General features: G+C 37.1%; 1 protein-coding gene across 2 annotated transcripts; it reads right to left on the minus strand.

The window, feature by feature from the left end:
* Positions 1-701: 701 nt before the first annotated feature.
* On the minus strand, positions 702-23,081 carry klhl17 (kelch-like family member 17). 2 transcript variants are annotated; one of them, XM_084428752.1, is made up of 12 exons: positions 22,861-23,081; positions 16,941-17,202; positions 13,157-13,278; positions 12,050-12,271; positions 4,670-4,786; positions 4,266-4,479; positions 4,042-4,186; positions 3,031-3,198; positions 2,660-2,748; positions 2,107-2,180; positions 1,818-1,999; positions 702-1,085 (listed from the first exon to the last, which is right to left on the minus strand). In XM_084428752.1, the coding sequence occupies exons 2-12, from the start codon at positions 17,152-17,154 to the stop codon at positions 857-859; spliced, it is 1,776 nt and encodes a 591-aa protein (XP_084284878.1). In that variant the 5' UTR covers positions 17,155-17,202; positions 22,861-23,081; the 3' UTR covers positions 702-856. The 2 variants fall into 2 exon arrangements, with proteins under 2 accessions (XP_084284878.1, XP_084284877.1); XM_084428751.1 differs by lacking the exon at positions 22,861-23,081 and adding an exon at positions 21,694-21,808.
* Positions 23,082-23,255: the final 174 nt, after the last annotated feature.

Below are 23,255 nucleotides of genomic sequence, written 5' to 3' on the forward strand. Positions count from 1 at the left end.
TTGCGTGACTGTAGAAACCAAACCGAACATGTCCGCTGGATAAAACACGAAATAACTGTTCTCCATAACACTCACATTTCATACCAAACACCAGTGCTTCTCTGATATGCAATAAGTACGTTAAAACTATATCTCCCCTCTTAAGACAGAGGTGGTCCTTCAAACATCTCTGAAATAGTGTCATATGTTTATATTACATTTGATAAATAAATGGGAAAATACATAAAACATATATTATGTTATCAACATGATCTGAGCAGACTGAATGTAGTGTAGAGTCCAGCCCCCGCTTTGTGAGAATTTTCTTCTTGTAAATGTCCATGCGCATCTGTGGTGAGACAGGGCAGCATTGCACATTACTACCACCTAGTGTGGCACAGCAGCACTACATTATTGTGTTCTGCCAAGGAAATATTTTCTGTAAACTTTTTACAGAACTTTTTCTGTAAACATGCGTGGCAGAACCTGTCAAGAGCTACATTCCTAAAGTTGTTCATACTTTTTTTTTCTTCTGTTTAATATATTATTTCTTAATATTTCAAAAAAGAATCGTAAACATAAATTAAATATACATTTAGATATACATCATACACAAAGTCACCGCAAAATGGCAGAGCAACATTATTTTGCACTTTCAAGCACTGGGGTTTATAGGGTGAGAGTTGTGAGAGTGTGGGATTTTTCTTTTCATCCTTTTTTACCCTTGTGATCTGTTGGAATGCTGCAGTATTCCTCCAGGCAGAGGGAGGCCGCTGTTGCCCACGAAACACTCCTCGTCCGGTGCTCAAACCGAGCAGTTGCGCTTCTTTGCCACGCAGGGCAGGCCGCTGGAGCTAAGCCGGGTTTTTACCCTTTGTCAAAGACTTGTGGAGGAGACGGAAAGAGTGGGAGAGGACGGAGGAGGAAAGTTGAGGAGCTCCAGGACAGCGACTCCAACGCTGCTACGGCGCGTGAACATGCATGACGCCGCCACCCACTTGTTGCTACGAGGGTTGTATTTTTCTATGGAATTGAGACTAGAGCTGCCATCATTGCCTCCAACCGCGTATAACCAGCCATCCATGGCGACCAGGTCATGGGTGCTCCTGAAGACCAAGAGAAGAAAATGTCCATTAGGAACTTAAAAAATTACAAAATAAAAACTTTTTTTGTCATTCCAAACCTGTATGACTTTCTTCTGTAAAACACAAAAAAGCAAAGATGCGCGTGAATTCTAAAAAAACTCAGATAAGAAGACATGCGCATAAACTACGATGGAAACACATTTACCGAATAAATCCCCCGATGCACAACAAAAACCTCACGTGACTTTGCCTGTGGATGTGATTGGACAACTGGACTAACCAGCAGACCAATTTCATTGCACAGCATCTCAAATGTTGGATTGATCATCAAGTCAAAGTCTGTCATCAGAATGGTTTGGTTTAATTCCCTCCTGGAAGCATCTCACATGATTGTGTTCCCAAACACCAGGCATTTATGATTTACGATTTTGTTCTCTTGAACACATGGGATGGAAACGGTGCTTTATTTACAAATGTTTTATGCAATGTTTCATTCCCATTTTGCGCATGTAAAATTCGCCATTTTGGATGGAAACATAGCTAATGAAAGTCAATGGGGTCCAAAAAAAGCCAAATGGACCCCAATGACTTCCATTGCAAAAAAAAAACTTTCCAAAATAATTTATTTTGTGATCTGCAGAGGAGAGAGATGCATATAGGCTTGGAATAACATGACGGTGAGCAAATGACGGTGAGCAAATTTTTTTTGGGTGAACTTTCCCTTTAACAAATGCTTGAATGCAACTTTCGAACCTGCGGATGTTCATGGGGGCCACTCCCTCCCAGGTGTTGGTTTTTGGATTGTACCGTTCCACTGAATTTAGGCAGCTGGTACCGTCATTGCCCCCTGCAACATAAAGCATGCCCTCCAGTACAGCCACCCCTGCACTGCTCCTCCTGCTCAGCATGTTGGCAATGGCAGTCCAGACATTACTCTGAAAAATATAATACCGTCTTTAGTCATTTATTTATCCATGGAGAGAAAACATAAAACACACCCTGGAAAAATGTTCAACATATCAGAGAGAAATGTGTCACATACCTGAGGGTCGTATTTTTCAACTGTGGCTAAGTGCGAGGAGCTGTCGTACCCACCGACAGCGTACAAACTGCCATCTAACAGAAGAAATATGTGAAACAGGTTCATGTTTGCATTTAGAGCAAACATAGAGGACATTAACCAACACGCAAAGATATAGGTAAAGCTTGCAGCTGTACTGTCACTCCTACTAGCACTTTGGCAGGTTGAATTTTATATAAAATATATACATTTTTCAATTGTAGTCTTTTAAAAAAGGCATTTGAAATAATAAACTAAGTACAATGTAGTCAGGGTTCCCACACCTTGGTTAACTTCAAATTCAAGGACCTTTCAAGGACTTTCCAGGCCCTAATATATAAACAGCCTAATATACTAATATAGCCTAATATATACAAATTATGAGATAATATTAAAAAAATATCTATATGGCAGTTTTTACCCATGGTATCAATGTCAAAATTGTGTGTGGCTAGTAACTTTGGAAAACCACTAGCCACAGTGGCTGGTGAGCAAAAAAGTTAATGTCAAGCCCTGAGCATTATATATTTTTTACCTAATGTGGCCACTCTAACATATCTCCTTCTGGTGCTCATGGCAGCAATGGAGGTCCAGGTACTGGTCAGAGGGTCATACCTCTCCGCACTGAAGATGCAATCAAAGAGAGAGAGAGAGAGAAATGTCATATTATTTGACAATTACGTAATAATAATAATAAAAAGAGACATTTTCCCTGCATATCGTCATCTTATTTCCAATCAAAATATTATTAATAGTTATATTTAAAAAAAAAATGTTTTAAATAAAAAATTCACATCCATTTTTAGAGCTTTAACTGATCTTAGATTAACAATCAATGCTGTTTTATATGTTTCTTTATTAGTATTATTTTTATGATTTTCACATTTATTTGACTGAATAGCATACCTGTTGAGACAGGAAGCACCATCATATCCTCCGGCTGCATACAACAACCCATGCAGGACCGCCACACCTAAACAGCTCCTCCTTGTTCCCATGGACACTTCAGGTTGCCACACATTTGTTACTGGATCATACGACTCTACAGTAGCCAAATCAGAGGTGCCATCATACCTGTTTTGGGAAAAGACAGAGAGGAACAATAGATCTTTCATGCGTCTTTGTATAAATTGCAACTTTATCATGCAAGTAAAGACAAGACCGTCATCATTCATAGAATTTCATTAGTCAACAAGTGACACATTTCCTAATTACCCTTAAGTAACTTCTTGATTGCCTCAGCAGAGAAATCTGAAGGAAATAACAGCTTTCTGCACATTCTGTTCCCTTTGTAATGTAATAAATCAAATCTGTGCTATTTTTCATTATTTTCATGTACATTTATATGTGTCTTTGGTTGTAGTCATATCTTGCTGTTTTTTCAGCATCTCGCATCATGCCGTATTTTTAATATGCTGCATCGAGTTAAAGACTTACAACCTGTCATGATGTAGTTGTTTATTGGCTAGTAAAAAAAAAAAAAAAAAAAAAAAATTCTATGGAAAGCCATTTTTGCCACATAAGAAAAAAAATGTGCTTTGGTAAATCATCATTATGACAAAATAAATTTTTTCATACAAGGTTATATGAGATAAACGTTGAAAATTATGACAAAATGTCAGTTATTAAGTAATTATGAAAAGTCAAAATTAAAAGATATTAAGAATAATTATATAAAATAAAAATTATGACATCAAATTCAAAATTGAGATCCAATGTCAACGGGCTTCCCTAGGTTTCCAATTATTCCAGGGGTTTAAAATTATAAAAAATTTATTCTAAAGCAGCTCACACTGATGCCACATAACTTAGAATTTTTAAAAGGTATTCGAAACACAAGAGTCTCTGTCACTTAAGATTGGTGTTATAAAAGGAAAAAGCAGTTGATTCTCAGAAAAAGATTTAGGGTCTGCGTACCCGCCCACAGCATAGAGCTTGTTTCCGATAGCAGCCACTCCGACTCGTGCCCGCCGTGTTGACATAGACGCAACCATGTGCCAGCGGTCAGTCCTGGTGTCATAGGCCTCACAGTCTCCATGAATAGCAAAAAGACTGCCCCCGCCTGAAAGACACGCATTTAAATCAATCCAACAACATACGGACATTTGTGCATGCGTGTTTTTACGTGCTCGTTTACAGACCTACGGCGAAGAGGACCGGACTGGCTCCCTCGCATCGACGCGGTCGGGTGCGGCTGTTACTGAGCACGCCCCTCTGCTCGGGCATCAGGTGATACTTCAGTGCCTCGATCAGCAGGTCTTTGCACTCGGAGTGGTGACGCACCAGCAGCTCTGTATCCACATTACTCATCAGGAAGTCTCGTGTCAGCAGGGGCAGACGCACACACTTCATCAGCTGAACAGAGAAATGGACGGAGTGAGAGGTAAGACGTGTGTGTGTGTGTAAAAAGGATCAGAGAGTACAAAGAAAGGGAATAGAGAAACAAGTATCAAGTTGCAGAGACATAATCCTTTATTAAGCGCTAATCCTGTGATTTACTGTGATGTTGCTAAAAGCGCAGTTTGACAGGAGGGATCACACCCACCCGGGGCACATGTTGCCTCCGCCCATCAATGTCATGCTTGACCCAGCTCAGCACAGCCCTGTATACCTCCTCCTCTGATGGGACATTCAGGTTATCACTGGAGATCAGATCCAGCACCTGCAGAAATCACAAGAAAGGGTTCATAACTGATCTTAAAACTAAAGGATTATGGTTCCAGTCAGACTAAAGTCTTTAATGAACATTTTGAAAGACAAATTTGTGTTTTAGTGTGAATGAAGCGCATTTAAATGCACTTGTTGAGAGACTGACACAACAAAATTATGTAACATATTGAACGGGACAGCTCAGTTTGACACATTATAATAATGTAAAAACAAAATCTGTTTGAAAAAGTTTGTTTGAAAGTCAATATTACATTAATCAACAGTCTAATTACTGTATAATTACAAGTGGGGGTCGGTAAGATTTTTTCAAATGATTTTAAAAGTCGTCTCTAATGCTCACCAATTCTGCATTTATTTGATCAAAAATACAGTCAAAACAGTAATATTGTGAAATTATATTATGTTATATATTACTTCCGTTTTCAGTGTTACATGATCCTTCAAAAATCATTCTAATATGCTGATTTGGAGCTCAAAATTTAACATTTCCTAAATTATTAATGTAGAAAACAATTGTGCCATTTCATATTTTTGTGGAAAGTATTCTTATATGAATCCTTGCTGAATAAAAGTTTTATTTTCTTTAAAATAAATCTTACTGACCCCAAACTTTTGAATGGCAATATGAAAATAACATTTTGGTTTAACAATATAATCCAAAGTCCTTAACATTATTAGTTGTGTTTTGGCAAATTTTTTGGTGACCCTAAATAGTATACTAATCCATTACCTTATTTAAACCCATTCTGCAGTTGTTGTTGTTTTTTTCAAATCGGCATTACAAAAATAAAAAAAAGGCATAGTTATAATTGACTTACTTTCAAAACATTGCTTTGTTTGCCAACTTCATGTTAACATGTCAACTTCTGGGTCAACCAATAGTGCTGAGTGAGTTTCAGATTGAACAATGGCAGAAGGGGAGGTAGGGGTGGAAGAAGTGATAAGTGTTTGGGAAAACCATACCATTATTTTGCAATTTAATTTGCTGCTGTAAGTGATGAAGAAACAGCAAAAATTACTTACTATTATTTTTATAATATGAATTTAAGAGACTTCAGCCAATGCCCGAGACCAGCTCATGGACATGGACAGAGGTTTTAAGGATTACAACCCAAATGACCAGCATCACAGCAGCTCGGGACGAATGTAATACCATCACCATCATCTATTCTACACACTCAGAAGCACTACAACAGCCTTTGCAGAATTCCTGTCACAGATTGTTTGTTTATTTGGGGCAAAGGGCACAGTTAACATGACTACAAGCATTTCCTAGGTCTTGTGGGTTAAATATGGGGCCAGTGGAAGCCTCTAGCCTGCAACAGCTGTTAAGAGTGAGAGAGAATCGCAGACAGAGAGGGAACAGCAGTCTATGTCATCAGCAATGCCCTAATGGTCCTCTGTAATCAGTGTCTGAACAGCAGGGGGATTTCATGGAATCATGTAACTTTTCAAAAACACAGGGAAACTAATACTACCAGCAGCACTCCGATTATTCAAAAGAACGCTCTTCTACGAAGAGAGCGGATTAGAGCTGATGAAATTAGTGTTGTATGAGAGCAGGGGCTGCTTTCTGCTGATTAGCTGTCTCAGCTTCTCATTGACGTGCAGTTGTCACCACATATTCGAGCAGGATGATTGACAGTGTATTGAAGTGCTGATGCAGAGAGCACTTATATCAGTGTCACTGCGGTGTAATGCATGCTGACATTTTTGCTTTGGTGAGTCGAAGAAGAGTTCAAAGTTTGGCTGATAAGCACGGTCCAGTTAGCTGTAACTATATTATCTGGGGCCAAGAAAAAAAAAACAGCTCTCTCAATTCACAGCCATTCAAACGTTCCTGTGTATTCTGACTGAATACATTTTCCCAAGCAATATATAAAATGCAAATATTGCAATTATATTTGGGGGGGATATATAATAATGTATAAAATATATATTAAGTACATATATTAAGTTTTTTTTATGCTTTCTTATGCTTGCCAATGATTTTTTTTTGACAAAATACAGTAAAAACTAGCCTGGGTTTCCCCATACTGCCTTGCTCGCAGCGCGATTCTATTCACGCTGCTATGGCAGTCTGGACACCATGGGACAATTTTTCCCCTGAAAAAGGGAACCAATCACAGAACGGGGAGGGAGCAGCAAGATGATGACGACACCGAAGCAGTTTGTTTATATCAGACTCGACGTTACCTTCTACCCTCATGTTTATCTTGCACAAACTGTAATATTCGCTAAACGCCATCGTGTACAAATAAATCTTTGACCCATCGTCTTTTTCCTCGTCGAATTTCTCTCACTCTACATACGTCATCTGGTATAATTGAAGCGATTGGCTATGAGCTACATACAGGCGCATTTGATAGACATTCATAGCGCCCAATAAACGGCTCTGGGCATTCGTAAACCACGCCTCAAATACGAGAAAATGCGCACGTAGTTCCCAGACCAAGTCTCAATGAGACTTGGTCTGACGTTAGCCAGGCTAAGTAAAAACAGTAATATTACGAAATATTATAAAAATTTAAAACAAGTTTTCTATTTTAAAATGTTATGCATTCTTGTGATGGCAAAGTAGAATTTTCAGCAGCCATTACTCCTGTCTTCAGTGTCACATCATTCAACAGAAATCATTTAATATGCTGATTGATGCAAGACAATTTTCTTATTATTATTGTTTCATAACAGCTGTGCTGCTTACTAAATACGTTTTTTCATTCTTTGATGAATGGAACGTTCAAAAGAACAGCATTTATTTGAAACAGAAATATTTTCTAACGTTATAAATATCACTTTTTTGTCACAATTTAATGCATCTTTGTTGAATAAAATAAATGAAATTTCTTTTAAGTGTCTTTTTCAAAACCTTTCATGCAGTGTGTAAAATAGTTGTTTGTTACTGTAAAAGGTCAGCAAAGTTTTGAAGATCAAAGTGTAAGACAAATAAAGTTATTGTCTCCTAAAATAAAGAACTGGGGCCGTATGTATAAAGCCACTCAGAGTAAAATTTTTGTCTTAAGTCTCTCAAAATTCTAAGAATGACGTCACTTTACTTTTATTCCTAGACTTAAAAATAAGTGTGATTCATAAAGGTTCCTAAGTGTCAAGACTAGGTCTCAGCTCCTACATTACTTAAGAGAGCTGAAGAGGTCTCCTAACCTAGTTAGGAGTAACAAGATGGCCACAGAGAGGAGGAGGCCACGCACTTTTCAATGAAAATATGATGTATTGGAGTTACAGTAAATGATGACGGAGTTGATCAAACAATAAAAGTTTGTTTTTATTTAAAAAATTTTAATGACCCTACAAGTTTGCTTAAACCATCAAAATATGAGGAAAATGGTGTTTTGTTCTTCCCTCATATTTTACAATATTTGAAATATATAAATATAAAAATAAAGATATTTATCTGACTAAATTATTTCAAGTCGCTTTTTACAATACAGATTGTTTCAAAGCAGCTTCAAAGTGATAACAGGAAAATAATGCAACAAAGTTAGTTTGGGCAGGCTGTACAGCAGCTCTAGAAGAACATAGTGCCATTGTACAGCTTAAGTAAGTTCGATGATGATTCATTTCCATTGTAAAAGATCATTAGTCATTAGTTATCTATTTAGTTCATTATACAGTCGCTCTGGAGAAAACAGTGATGTCATCATTCAGCTCAGTTCAGTTCAGAGACAATGGTGTCAATGCAGGCAGATCAATAATATGGTTGAAGAAAGGCCTAACTTCAGCTACAGGTAAAAAAAAAAAAAAAACACTAAAGAGCTCACAGGAGAAAAAAAAAATCATACATTGTCTGCAACATAGTCAGTTATTAATATTTCATTGTCCTCTTGTTCATTTGGCCTGGCTGTTAAATTATTATCTCTGTACAATTTGACATGTTTCATTGTGTTATCACAAATAAACAATTGACTCTAAGCACAACTACACAATAAGCGTACAAAATCTTTAACACATTTGTAACCCTATTTGAATAAAGGGTGAATCTGACAATTTTCCTTTGCCTCAGTTTTGGCCACTACTGTATGGCAGTTCATTGACTTTGCAAATCTCGCAGTAAAATAAAGCCACTTTAATGAGTATTTCGGGCTTTCCTGAGTTGTTGGATCCATTGATGGAACTCATGTTTGCATAATTGTAAATGAGGAGACACACATCAATAGAAAAGGATTCCACAGCATAAATACTAATTTGCGAAAATTTTGCACAATGCAAAGCATTTTTTAAAATAAATTTAAATATTAAAGTGTCTTAATTAAATTATTTTATTATAATAAAATTAAATGATTAGTGTCATGCTGTAGTGACCTCATCCTTGCAGGCTCACTATTGGCTGATTCGGTGGTTGAGGGCGGCCATTTTGGGTTGACATCACTGTAGTCCTTAGTTCACAGCACTTAAGTGCCACTTCAGTCAGCACTTAAGAATCAGTCTTATACTTTACTGAAAGTTGCTTTTAGCTGCTTTATAAAAGTCTCCTACTCTTAGAAAAGTCCTACTCTTTACTAAGTATTTTCTGACACTTAAGTCAAAGCTTAAGACTATTCTTAAGAGCATTTCTTAGAAGTTTTATACATACGGGCCCTGATTCAAAACTGCCGAAACAAGTCGTCAGCAATTTCAGTCTCACTTCTTGTTACATGCATAATGCCAGCCTATGGCCTAAATTGGCTGCCCGCAAACAATGTCTACTTTGACCCAAGTCTCCTTTCTTCCAGCTGAGGCCTGGAAGAGTTTGGTTTGTGTTGTCAAAAGGATGAGAACTCACGCTGGCATTTATATGGAAAAACCGATACTGTTCGTATCACTGTGTATGAGTTGCTGAGGAAGCCTCCGGAGCCAAAATTCAGATATGGTTATGGGTGTTTTGTTTCCGACACGCACTGTAAGCGATAGACCAATCACAATAGACATCTGACCAATCAGTGCAGAGAAAGCTTTCGGAAAAGAGGGGTTTAGAGAGACTGAGTCTTCAAACAAAACGTTTTCAGACTCTTTGAGAAATGAGGTTATGGGCAATGTATATTATGAGAAAATGTAAGTGTTTTTTGACATTGGATTCAAACCTATTGTAGGAGACCTTCAAAACAAAAAAATAGAAACCTTTAAATTAGCAGAATAGGGGCACTTTAGTAGTATATTCTATTTGTTAAATATAAAGTATATATATATATAAAAATGTTACAAATATTAATTTTTAGGGGGATTTTAAAAACATAAATTGACATATGTCTCCCTGCTTGCTTCCTTTGACACAGTTTAAGATAGTTGCTAGTCGCATGGCTTTTACAGCTCTGGGGTCTCATTTATAAAACTGTGCGTAGGAACCTTACTAAAAGTGTACGTGCGCCCGAAAGCCAAAAATGGCGTACGCAAAATAATATTCGGATTCATAAAACCGTTCGTACGCCAGAACCTGCGCAGAATACACTTTATAAATCCCAGTCAGCGGAAGATTGTGCGCACATGCGTCTCCTCCCCGAAATAACCATATATGGAGCTTACAACGCCTAGTTTTACTATGCAGATCCTCATCTGCATATCATTTGCATATGATTATTCATCCACGTGATAACGTTTAACGGTACAAGACACATTACATTAATAAAAATCAAGCAGTTGCCTATCCTTGCCTTGTTTTTGAATACATAAATCAAATAGTGTAAAATACATTTCAGAGAAAGTTTTTCTCAATCTTTTCCACTGGCCGAATTGTATTTTTAATTGATACTTTTAATGGAAACAGATAGTCCTTGGGCATTATTTGCACGAAACTATTTTCTCAGACAATCTGGTATTATCATGATAAGCAGTTATCTCTGTGGTTAAAACATTAAAACAAAGCATGCCAGAGGAAAAGTGTTCAAAAACACTGCATTAACAACAAATATTTCTATTGACTGAATTTGAATATAAAAATGTTGTAACTTCTCAGTAATGACTTCATGTTTAAGTGCTTAACTCCATTAGTTTAAATCATTATTTTATTTATTTAAACTGTTATTTGCGTCAGTTTCACTAAACGGCCCAACGCGCTCGCTGGCGCGGACATTTAAGAAGGAATGGATATTTGCTTCAAGTGGCAGGCTTGGTGAGTGAAATTATATTTGTATTATCTTTCTGTATATGTTAAATTTTCTTTAGATTTTCTGTCTAAAAGTGACCAAAAAGACACTTAACTCCAGCTCACCATCGGTGTCGCCAATTCCCTTCTGCTCCAGAATGTGCGTACGCACGGCTCAAAGTTTGCTTAAAGGTGCGCACATTCTCCCGTCAAGTTTGTTTTTTATAGATCACAACCTTTGCGTGGGAACTGGCGTACGTACGTTTCCAGCCCCGTTTTGTGCGTACGCACGCTTTATAAATGAGACCCCTGGTGATTCAAAACTTCAGTTCCCATAATGCCCATGAGCAAAGATGTCAGAATTTGAACCACACACTTCTGAGAAACTCTGCACCAGCTGAACAACTGCCATTGAGTTTAATGGGAATGCTAATGGACAGCTTTCTCTAGACCTTGGGAGAGTTTTTCTTTGAGTAGGATGAGGGGGCGTATTAAAAGCCAGGATGTGACCAGCATTCCTGCAGCGAAGGTCGAAATAGACCAGTTAATTTTTTTTTTTTTTCTCAGACTAAGTCAAAAGAATCAAGACTTCCCAGACGACAGAGAGGAGGAGAGGCCGGATCAAGTGAAGAGACTGTTTTTAAAAAGCTCAAGGCCAATGTGACAGGAAGTGGTGTCAGTGACAAATATATATAATTAGACATCCGTGGCCAAAACCATTTTTCCCTCAAGGATTGTTATGGCTCAACTCCCCAGCACTCCCCATGCATCATTTAACGGGTACACTTTACACCCTTCTTTTTACATCCTGAATAAATCTATTCTTAAAACCCCTCTTGCATCAGAGTTTCTTACAGTTAGAATTTTTTATGACCCCGGGTGATTCAATCTGTTCCTCACACAAAGCTATCATGTGCTTAACAACCCCAGTCCTCATTCACATTTATGTTTTACCTAAAAATTATCATTTTGTTGCACAGAATTAAATAAAGAGAAATGTTGCTATGGGAACTAACTGAAATAAATACATTTAAGTGCTAAAGCACTAAACTTCTACAAATAAAATAAATTATTATTAATGACAAAATACTAAAATAACGCTGAAAATGATGAAGAATTTTTGGGGTGAACTATATCCTTTAACTACTATTCTACTACATTACAAAGCAGATCGCTCACCTGTTTGAGAGGTAGCAGCATAAACTCCTCAGTCTTCGAGACCTCTACGAAGTGCTGCAGGACGTACTTATGGGCTGACTTGAGAAGGTCGCTGCAGGAGTGAGTGTCTGCAAAGCCACGGATGCCCAGGCAGTTTGAGGGGTCCAGCTGACTGAGGAGGAATTTACAGCAGGCATCTCTCACTCCGTTGAGCTGCAGGAGACTAGCTGCCGGCAACAAGGTCTGCTCGAGTAAAGCAGTAGAAGTAAGAATTAAGAAGTAGTCATTTTCAGAAATGAATCTTTAACATCATCTTAAAGGGATAGTTCACCCAAAAATGAAAATTCTATCATTGTTTACTCACCCTCAAGTTGTTCCAAACCTGTATGAGTTTCTTTGTTCTGCTGAACACAAAGGAAGATATTTGGAAGAATGTTTGTAACCAAACAGATCTCGGTCCCCATTGACTACCATAGTATATTTTTTTCCTACTATGGAAGTCAATGGGGACCGAGATCTGTTGATTACAAACATTCTTCCAAATATCTTCCTTTGTGTTCAGCAGAACAAAGAAACTCATAAAGGTTTGGAACAACTTGAGGGTGAGTAAATGATGACAGAATTTTCATTTTTGGGTGAACTATCCCTTTAAGGTACGGTCACATTTACTGGATTTTGCTGTTACATTTGTTTTTTTGCCCATTTCAACAGCAATGTTGAGGCCAAAAAAGTCCCTCCATTCATGTTCAAATTTGTTACAATAACCAAGAGAAAGCTGCTTGGTTTGAAAGTGACTTCTGTGTGAGCCTACACTATTGTCAATAGACAATGGACCCTTTGTGCATGCAAGGTTTTGCTGGAAATGCACTGAAGTTTCACTGATGTGACTCCACCTTTAGTCTAATCATGAGCCAAATTCTTGTAAATTAGCTGCCACATATGCATTTGTTCTTTTGAAACAGCACAAATACAAGGCCTGCATTTGCAAAGATGCAAATTGTAAGTTTGCACAAACCATCTGAACACACCACCTTGTTAAGCACCTCACAGAGCAAACTAGATTACATCCTGGTAATTGTGAGCATGAAAAAACAGTATGCTGTTCAAAAGACACTAAAGTCGACGTACCTGCACATTTCCTTCTCCTACTACGATTTCTGCAGTATAGGCGTACTGCACCAGCTGCTCCAGAGCCTGAGGGTCAATGTCATGCAGGGTCACGTGGGTCTGACGGCTCTCTGACATCTCATCTGCACAGTCACAACACACACAGCTGTGCAATAGAGGCTTTTGAAGAACAATGGTAGATTTAGGCCGTTTCCCAGGGGTTTGACGATACTGATGTCCCGTTCACACATACAGCGAGCTCTGGTGGTTGTACTGTTTGTCGAAGTGGATGTTCCCATTAGAACGTTATTGGTGCTGCTCCCCTGGCAATAGCTTTTGAAAATCTGATCAGAAATGGGATGATCATCTGCTCGGAGTTCACAGAGTATCTGTACTGTTGGATGCTAGCAGACGTTCCTACACGACTGCTATATTTAACTGTATCAGACAGACTGTATCTCACTGTATGTACTATATTTGCATGAAATCTGCATAAAGTTAGCAAACTCTGTTCAATTTTGTTGCATTGTCAACGTTCAGTGACATTCATGAAACCAGAAATCCCTTTATGAATGAACGACCCTTGAGACTAGTGTTGTTATTCTCAATTAAAACTATTAAAAATAGTTCTCGCTAATTAAAATAAAGTTGAAATAAAATAAATATTAGTTAATTTTTTTTTTAAATTTTTTTTTTTAGAAATGCTGCTTTGGCAACTAATTAAACTGAAATAAAAAATGTATTAAAGAAATAAAAATATAAAAAAATTTATAAAATTGTAAAACCAAGAAAATTACCAAACCTAAAACTAAAAATATAAAAAATAAAAGCAAACTCAAAATAATAATAAATACTATAATAGTATTTATACTAAATATAAAAATAAAAACATTAAAAATATATATATGAGACGTACACTGAACAGTTAAATTAACATTCCACACAAAAATGAACTGCTGGATCATTTAAATAAACATTTTTGAGACAATCTTTGTAGACAAATTTTAAACTGTTTGCATAATGTCATTTGATGAAAGGAAAGAGAATATCTTCTTTTGTGTTTTTACATCTTTATAATCGTAACCACTTATTTCTATTTGGATATTATTTGTCATCATACTGTTAGCAGATATATAGGCCTGGTTTCACAGACAGGGCTAATCTTAAACCAGGATTAGGCCTTCGTTCAATTAGGACATTTAAGTAGCTTTTATAAACGTGCCTTAGAAAAAAACATTAATGCTGTGCATCTTGAGACAAAACAATGGCACTGACATATTTTAAGATATGTCAGTGCAAGTTGCTTTTAGTTAAAACAGCTCAAACATGTATTTTAGTCTGAGACTAGCTTAAGCCTTGTCTGTGAAACCGGGGGTTCAAGAAAATATGAACAATAATTTTGTTAGAAATTAGAATTACATATAAGAGAAATGCAGCACACTCAGTGTTAGTACAAATTTGTCCAGACTCAAGAAGATTATTTGTTGTAAGTTAAGCAAGTTTTGATATGTATAATGGAGTTTAAATCAGTGCATTGTAAGTAGATCTAGTGTATGGTAAGTTCAGAATAGTCATGGCTCTGAAGAGCCCACATTGTCCTGACTCATACCATCACAATCTAGTCTGAGGTGAAGCGGGACTGTTGAGCAATAGGAAAAACCAGGCACCTGCTGATCTGAGACCAAGACAGGGAAGAGAATAAAGCATGGAAAAACATTAGGAGATGACAAAAAGCAGGAAGGAAGGAAGGAAGGAAGGAAGGAAAGGCTTGAAACAGAAGCTGAGGTAATGTACATAGGATATAAACTACACAATACACAATACATGTTCACCTTAAAGACCATGTGAAGTCAAAATAGTTTTTTCACCTTTTAGTTCATGTGTTAGCTTTGGAACTATCTATATGATAGCGTACTCCTGATTTCACACAACAACAATAAACTTAAATATAGTAAATAATCGCAGATATTAAACTTGTAAAAATAAAATGCATTACCTAGGGATGTGCACAAGTACTTGAGTACTCGATCATGAAACCAATGATCGCCATGACTTTAAAAAATATATTTCTTTTTCTCTGATTGGTTATTGTGGCATTTTGGGCAGTACCTGAGGTCTGATTGGTTAGTGTTAGGACAGTATGCTGTCCAGACCGGAGATATAAAGTAAAACTATGGATTTTAAAGTGCGCAGTGATGCCTGAATCACTTTGTATCATGAAAATACAGTTAGGCGCAAGATGTGCAGCACCAATCTGCCATATACATAATATTATAATTTGAACACTATTATAATAGAATGTTGTAAATTCTTTGTGCTTTAGTAGTTGTCCGTGTTTAAGTGTTGTTGGTACAGGAAGAGTGCATCCACAACAGGAGTTACACATTCAGACAAGCACGGTCAAGTTCACGTGCAGATGTAAGTCGTAATATTAATTTTATTAGTAGCCTATATATCTGATTAATCTCATATAGGATGCGTTTGGTTGAGTTTATTAACCCGCTAACAAAGCGCTTTAGTTTACCAGTGTTCATAAACTCTTCAGCATCAGTTCAAACGGCAATGCCCAACATTATTGTCTATTATTGGGTTACTTAGGGGTCATATTTCTTTTTCAGAAACATTGATGATGTTAATAATAATCCAGCAGTGTTATTTTTTCTAGGCATTTTTTTTCAACAGTAGGCATATGTTCTAACTAAAATTGTTTCTCGACATAGCTTCGAAAACATGCAGGGATGTCTGGAATTACTTGACAGCAGGTGAAAATACAATTAGGAGGAAGCTGTGCAGCGCCATAACATTATAATGAGAACACTATAGAATGTTGTGAACTCTTTGTGCTTTAGTAGCCCATGTTTCAGCACGTTGTTACGAGGAAGAGCGTATCCACAACGGGAGTAACACTCTCTGCCTAGCACGTAACTTAGTGCAAGTTCACTTGCATTTGCGTCTTTTTGTGCAGATATAAGTTGTAATGTTACAGCTATGTTGTGTATCTAGGATTTCTGATTAATCTCATGTAGGATGTGTTATTTAAAACGGGCTAACACTCTTCAGCTTCACTCCATGCAGCTAATCCCATTTCTTTTTTTCGAAAACATTGGTGCATTATTGCTAATCTAGCAGTGTTATTTTTCTAGTTGTATTTTTATATTTTTATAGAAATATTTTCATGTGATATTTTTATTTGTCAACATTTATTTTTGTAGCAGGTCTATAACAGACCTATCAGTATTCGAAATGAAACATTTACAAAAATGGCCATCCCTAACATTACTAGGCAAAAAAAAGTTCTCTTTGAGACTAGAGGTTTCGCAATATATCGGTATTGACGATAACCGTGATATTTAAAAAATGTAATATTGTTATCGTGTTAATTGGAGGTGTCGCAATAAACCGGTATTGACGATAACCGTGATATTTAAAACAATTATATTGTTATCGTGTTAATTAGGGGTGTCGGAATATACCGGTATTGGCGATAACGGTATTATCTCAAATGCATAGGACACGTATGATAATATGGCACATAAATAATCCAATGCCAGTATCTGGTTGACATCCCAAAGTACAGTAGGTGGCGGTATTGCACCTGGTTACCAAAACTTATAAATACTTATGGATTATCGTATGTTTACTTCAAATATCTTTAGAGAGCAGTATTTTTTATATTTTTACCTCAAATAGGGCATTATGGAGTGCTAAAAAAAAAAAAAACATCTGATACCATGACAGCCCTATTTAAGACATATTGGCCAGAACCATTTTCATTTCTAAAATAGCAATGTAGAATAAGACCTACTTGTAAACATGGCGTGGAAGTATGGACTGCAGGAGGCCAGCACCACCTTGTGTGCCTTGATCTCCTTGTTGGCCACATGAAGCACAATGTCGCAGAGCAGGCCGCGCTGCCGCATGCGGTTCATGGACACGAAGGAGTCGTGGTAGTGGCGTTTGGAGTTGTGTGAGATGCTGTGTCCATCCCGGTTCAGCAGCTGCATACCCCCCTCCATCATGCCGGTGCTCTCCAAGGCCTGCTGGAGCCTGGGCCTCACTCTAGGACACTACAGGAAGAGAGAAACACACCATATGAAGTCAAAAATTGGGTTTTGAGGCTTTTAACAGATATATACTCTTCCTCTTCAGAAAAAAGTCCAAAAGTATTGATGACTCATCCTGCACTACAGATTTTTGTCCAATCAAATGCTGTCTAAAACGAGAATGTCCCTCCTCCTAATAGAGTGCAACAGTGCCAACCCACTTTTTCAATGGTCTTGGTTCTGGAAGTATTTTTTCCATAAATTTTTTTAAGTCTTTGTTAAAGAGTTATGAGCCATGAACCAAACCAACCAACAAACATTTAATTTGAAGATAAAAGTATTTAAAAATCTGACAAAGGTACAAGAATGTACTTAACTTCAATGAGGGAAAGAACTACAATCTCATGAAGGATTGTGAATGATATACATGTGGTCAGAATTATTGCCACCCCTGGTAAATATGATCAAAGATGGCTGTAAAAATAAATCTTCATTGTTTATCCCTTTGATTTTTCATTTAAAAAATGTGCAAATATCTAACCTTTCATTGAAGTAAAAGAATTGAAAGTAGGAGGTAAATCATATTATGAAATAAATGTTTTTCCTTCAAAACACATTGGCAACAATTATTGGCACCCCTAGAATTTTTTTGATAAAATATCTCTGAAGTATATTAACATTAATATTTATTTTTTTAGCACACCAGGGTGACTAGGAACATGAAATTGTCTAGCTATGACTTCTTGTTTCACAGGAGTTTAAATATGAGGAAACACAAAAGCCAAATTCCCTTAATCATCCGTCACAATGAGTAAAAACCAAATAATATAGTTCTTATGTGCAGCAAAAGATTGTTGAGCTTCACAAAATAGAAAGTGGCTTAAGATAATAGCTAAAGCATTCAAAATTCCCATTTCCACCATCAGGCCAAAAATTCAAGAAGTTTCAATCAACTAAAGATGTTAAGAATCTGCCTGGAAGAGGACGTGTCTCTACATTGCTTTAATGCAAGGCAAGGAGGAAAGTTTGAGTGGCCAAAGACTCTCCAAGGATCACATACGGAGAATTGCAGAGATTCGTTGAGTATTAGGGTCCTAAATAATAAAAATAAAAACATCAAACAGCACCTACATCACCACATGTTGTTTGGGAGGGGTCCAAGAAAAGTCCTCCTCGCTCATCCAAAAACAAACTCCAGCATATTTTAGTTTTTAGTTTAGTTTTTTTGCACAAATTAAAATATATAGGCCTACAATAAAAACAAGAAAATACTGTGCTGGGAGAGGCAGAAAAGAAGAAAAACAGAAACTATGAAATTAAAGAAAGAGCTAAATTACAATAACAAATATATAAATGTATGACTGAATCAAGTTAATCACAACATAATAATAATATACAATCAAAAACAAATCCTATAGGGTACATAAAATACATAAACAAACAAAAAAGAAAACAGTTACAAGACAGCAATAAAATTATCCTTTATACATCTTTTATAACATATTAAAGAAGAACATTTTCTTGCTAAATGGGATAAACCATTCCATAATTCAATACCCCTAAATCTTATTGAGTATTGACCTCTACAAGTGAGAAATTTAGGAAAATGAAAATCTGAAGATTGACGAGTTTTCAGACACGAGTATTCAGTTGTCAGACACGACTGGAACTTCAAAAGGGACCGGCTTCTATGGTCAGATCAGATGAAACTAAAAAAATATATATTTTTGGCAGCAACCCCCCATGATGGGTTTGATGCAAACTGGGATACAAAGTACCCCATGCCCGAGGTTAAATATACCGCTGGGTCTTTAATGTTGTGGGCCTATTTTTTTGTTGGAGGTCCTGGACATCTTGTTCAGATACATGGTATTATAGATTCTAGCAAATACTAACAGATAACAAATCAAACGATCCAAAACAAACATCAAAAATGTGTCACTGAGCACAAAATGAAGCTTCTGCCATGGCCATCCCAGTCCCCTGACCTGAACCCTATAGAAGATGAGTGGCTGAACTGAAGAGAAGCACCAACATGGATCTGGGAATCTGAAGGATCTGGAGAGATTCTGTATGGAGGAACGGTCTCTGATCTCTTGTCAGGTGTTCTCTAAACTCATTAGGCATTATAGGAGAAAACTCAGAGCTGTTATCTTGGCAAAAGGGTTGCAAAAAGTTTTTAATTAAAGGGTGCCAATAATTGTGGCCAACATGTTTTGGAGAAAAACTTTTATTTCATAATGTGATTTTTCCCCCCCACTTTCAATTATTTTACTTCAATGAAAGATTTTTGCAAATTCTTTGAGATTGCAGATTTTGAATTGAATGCAGATTTATTTTTACAGCCATCTTTGATCATATTTACCAGGGGTGCCAATAATTCTGACCACAACTGTAATAAAAAAAATAAAAAAATTCAATAAATATAAAACAATTATGGTAAATAGACCATAGGCTATGATGAAGTTTATTTCCTATTTAAATAGGAAATAGGCTAAGTGAAGACAAGAAATAAAAAATGATTTCATGAGGGTCTTTAAGAACTCTCATTCAAGCTAATGCTAATTAATAACTAATGTCATGTTTAACGTTTAACATCTGTGCATTACCTCTAACAATCTTTGAGTTCTTTGTCAGGCAGTAAATCCATTTTAATTTGTGCCTTCTTGGTTCACATTTCCTTTCCATACAGCATAATGGTTGCTTCAGGGCATTTTGAACAACGAGTACAGAATCATAATGGGAGAAGCGAGCCAGACCGAAGCGCTCAAGCCTTAAATATCATGAAAATTATCACTTCACATTACAAATTCCCACTTATTTTATAGCTTATAGCTACATATGGTTTGCTCCTCAATACTCAGTGGCCTTTTCTCACTGGCCTGAGGCCTCAAAAGCTATTTAAATTTGGTCTCTCGCACACATAAAGACTCACTCGCTGCATAAATAAACCGGCTGGTTGATTTTAATAATGAAACTGTGTTCCAGATGAAGGAACGAATGGTATGGAACGGTTGAACCAGGACACGTCGTGATGAGTTGGCCAGCCAGCTGCACACATTCAATTCTCCAAAAGCATCACTATAGAAACCACTGTGCTGTGCCCACGGTAACATGTGCTGGGTATCTGTCATACACTTCACTTTGAGTGGGAAGATTGGCTGGATCAGTGAGAGACAATTTAAAGGAGGATGATAAATAGCAATCCAGTTGACGGCACCTCTTCTATTAGATGTTGAGGTGTATAGTGTTTTAAATCAAATAAACTAAAGCCTTAAGCGATGGGATGTTTTGTTGTTTTCCTATCCTAACCATACGGCTCCAACTCCTAAAGCATTACTCATGTTACTCCAAATAACAGACGACAGGTGAAAGAGCATGAAAAGAGTCATAGGCTCAGTATTACAGCCAGCAGTGGTGTGGCTGCCCACAAAATGGCTATGAGGTTTCAGATGTATAAATCCTTTAGTTATACAAAGCAAACGATGCGGTCTGAAACCTGAGGTCACTAACTGTTTAAAAATGCAGAATAGATGAAACTGTTGACAATAGTTATTTGTAGTATGGTAGGCACTCAGGATAGAGTTTCTGTAGATGCCTGCCTCTGTGTGGCCCCTCAAAACAAATTGAGAAACTCCAGCATTACTGCTTAATAAAGTTGTATTATGATGTTTTTTCAGGCAATGACTTCTTCACAAACTTCATTAGTGCTGAACTCAGCTGTGTGTATTATTTCCAGAACTCCTTCAACTGAACACACATCCCTTGTACTTGTATCTGGTTAACCTTTAAATACAAGGTATTGCCTTTAAGGTTTTGCTGCTTACCCATAAGGCACTTAATAATTTCACCTGTTAATATTTGTCCGGTTTCTTCTCACATACACTCCTGCTCTTAGATCTTCTTCTGCACTCACTCTTGTTCTGTCTCATATCCGCATGACCTCCATGGGTTCGTTTTAAACAGGCTTTAATGTGATTGTATTTATGTACCCATCTTACTGTATGTTGTGTTTTTTAGGCCATACTGAGAGCCTTTATATTTTATGCTGATATGTGCTTTTTGATGCTTGTAAGGTGTCCTTGCGTCTCATGAATGGTGCCTATTATTTACAATATATTATAGTAACTTGCTCAAATAAAATTAAATAATAATCAAAAAAATTATATTAATCTGATAAAAAGTTTCTGAAAGCTTCTTACGGTGTTGGGAACCAAAAATGTATTCATTTTTAGGATTGTACAGTAGGAGCAATAGCTGTAATACTGGTATTTAGCAGAAATGTGAGGACCGGATTATTCAGTATATAAAAATATACATTTTTTCCTCTTGCATACTAGACAGAGTATTCACAGTTATACAGCTAAAGACAATCCCTACAAACATCCCCAGTATCATTAAATCTGACTCAGCACACCGTGTCCCATCCAGACAGAGCATCTCTCACCCCTCCTCCTCCTCCTCTGATCCATTCAAGTCATCCAGCAGAATAACACTGAGCATAACCAGCACTACCTGAACTGATGGATGACGCCTTTTCCTTTTGTTTCGCTTGTCTGCTTTATGAAGAATGTTTTGGATTGAATCCTAGAGTGCAGCGGCTGAGCATCATCACAGTCCATATGAAAAATGCATAAAGCCTCAGTTTGGGAGCTTGTGTGTTGTTGACGTAAATGAAAGCCGCATGAGTGCTGGTCGCTGACGTCACATTTTAAGGTCGCGCCGGATGTTTGCTTTACAATTTGTTTAGCTCTTATTAGAGGCTCCGATGATACTGCTTACATCAAAACAACATCAACAACAAGTAATCGTCGAGCAATTTGATAACGCTCCATCTACACTGTTTAAAAGCTACATCACAATTCTCAAATCACACCTCCTTAACATCAGTTAGCTAGTGATGGAAAGTCAGACTCCTTCCCTCGAATCGGTTCCTTCGAACAGTTCGTTACAAAACATTTCAGCAATTATTTTACGTCATGAAATAATTACGTTCCCACGTGTTCCCTGTGTTTCCATCTCTAATGCTATTATCAGCTCAATCATCGGTTATTACGAATCCAATATGTCCGAAAGAGAGGATTCCCAGTGAAACGATACAGTCGGATTCAAATCATTCATTCATTGAAAAACGATTCATTGAAAAGATCCGACTCAAACGAACGATTCGTTCAAGAATTGGAAATAGAAAAGCTCATTGTAGATGTTTGGGAAATAATTTTCTGCTGGCCATGTACATACCATAACAACAAATGAAACCATACAACAGAGGAATATGTTGCCTTATTTAACAGTATTAGCTTGGTGGCTGATCTCATATTGCCTTTGTTCAGATGGGATTTTACAGTACAGGCAGTAGCACTGACAGCTAAAAGACGAAAAACATCATTCAGCCCTCATAACATGTTTCAAACGCTTTAAACGACAGCATCAGATACAAAGAAATGCTCAATGCACACACTTTAACCTGGATCAGTTGACAAATGTCTGTCTGAACAAAGAGCACATCAATGCGATAAAGCTATTTCATAACACTGCAGCTCTGGGACGGTGAGCATGCGTTTGCACATCCTGTGTTTTTGTATAAGCTAAAAATGAAGTAAGACTAAGAAGTAAATAAATGTTGCTTTCATTGTCAGATGAGTTGCAATTCTGTCTGGATGAGATCGAATCTAAGCTCACCTGCCGTCGTCTGTGTCTGATTGACAAGACTCGTTTCTTTCTGTGAAGCGCTCTCTCCAGTTTTGTCCGTGTGTTATGATTAATTTGGATGCATGTGGTGATTTATTTAGCCGTATAGTGAGTTGACATGCTACATCACATGTCGCTTCAAAACAGACATCTGTCTCTCAGCTCGGATCTGCATTACTAAAAAATAATATTGTGTTGAACATGTCACGCCCACCACAAATTTGACTGTGCTTTGTTTTAATCACGGTCCCAAATGGGGGTTTGTGCAATTGTTCTTTGCCTAACAGGTAACAGCCTCTGTGGTTGGAGACATTTCTCGGTGGATTTCAGATTTTTGGTTATATTATATATTTAAAATGAAAAAAGCTACAGTTAAAGTCGTGTCT

Source organism: Rutilus rutilus, assembly GCF_951802725.1.
Source record: "Rutilus rutilus genome assembly, chromosome: 13".
NCBI lineage: Eukaryota > Metazoa > Chordata > Actinopteri > Cypriniformes > Leuciscidae > Rutilus > Rutilus rutilus.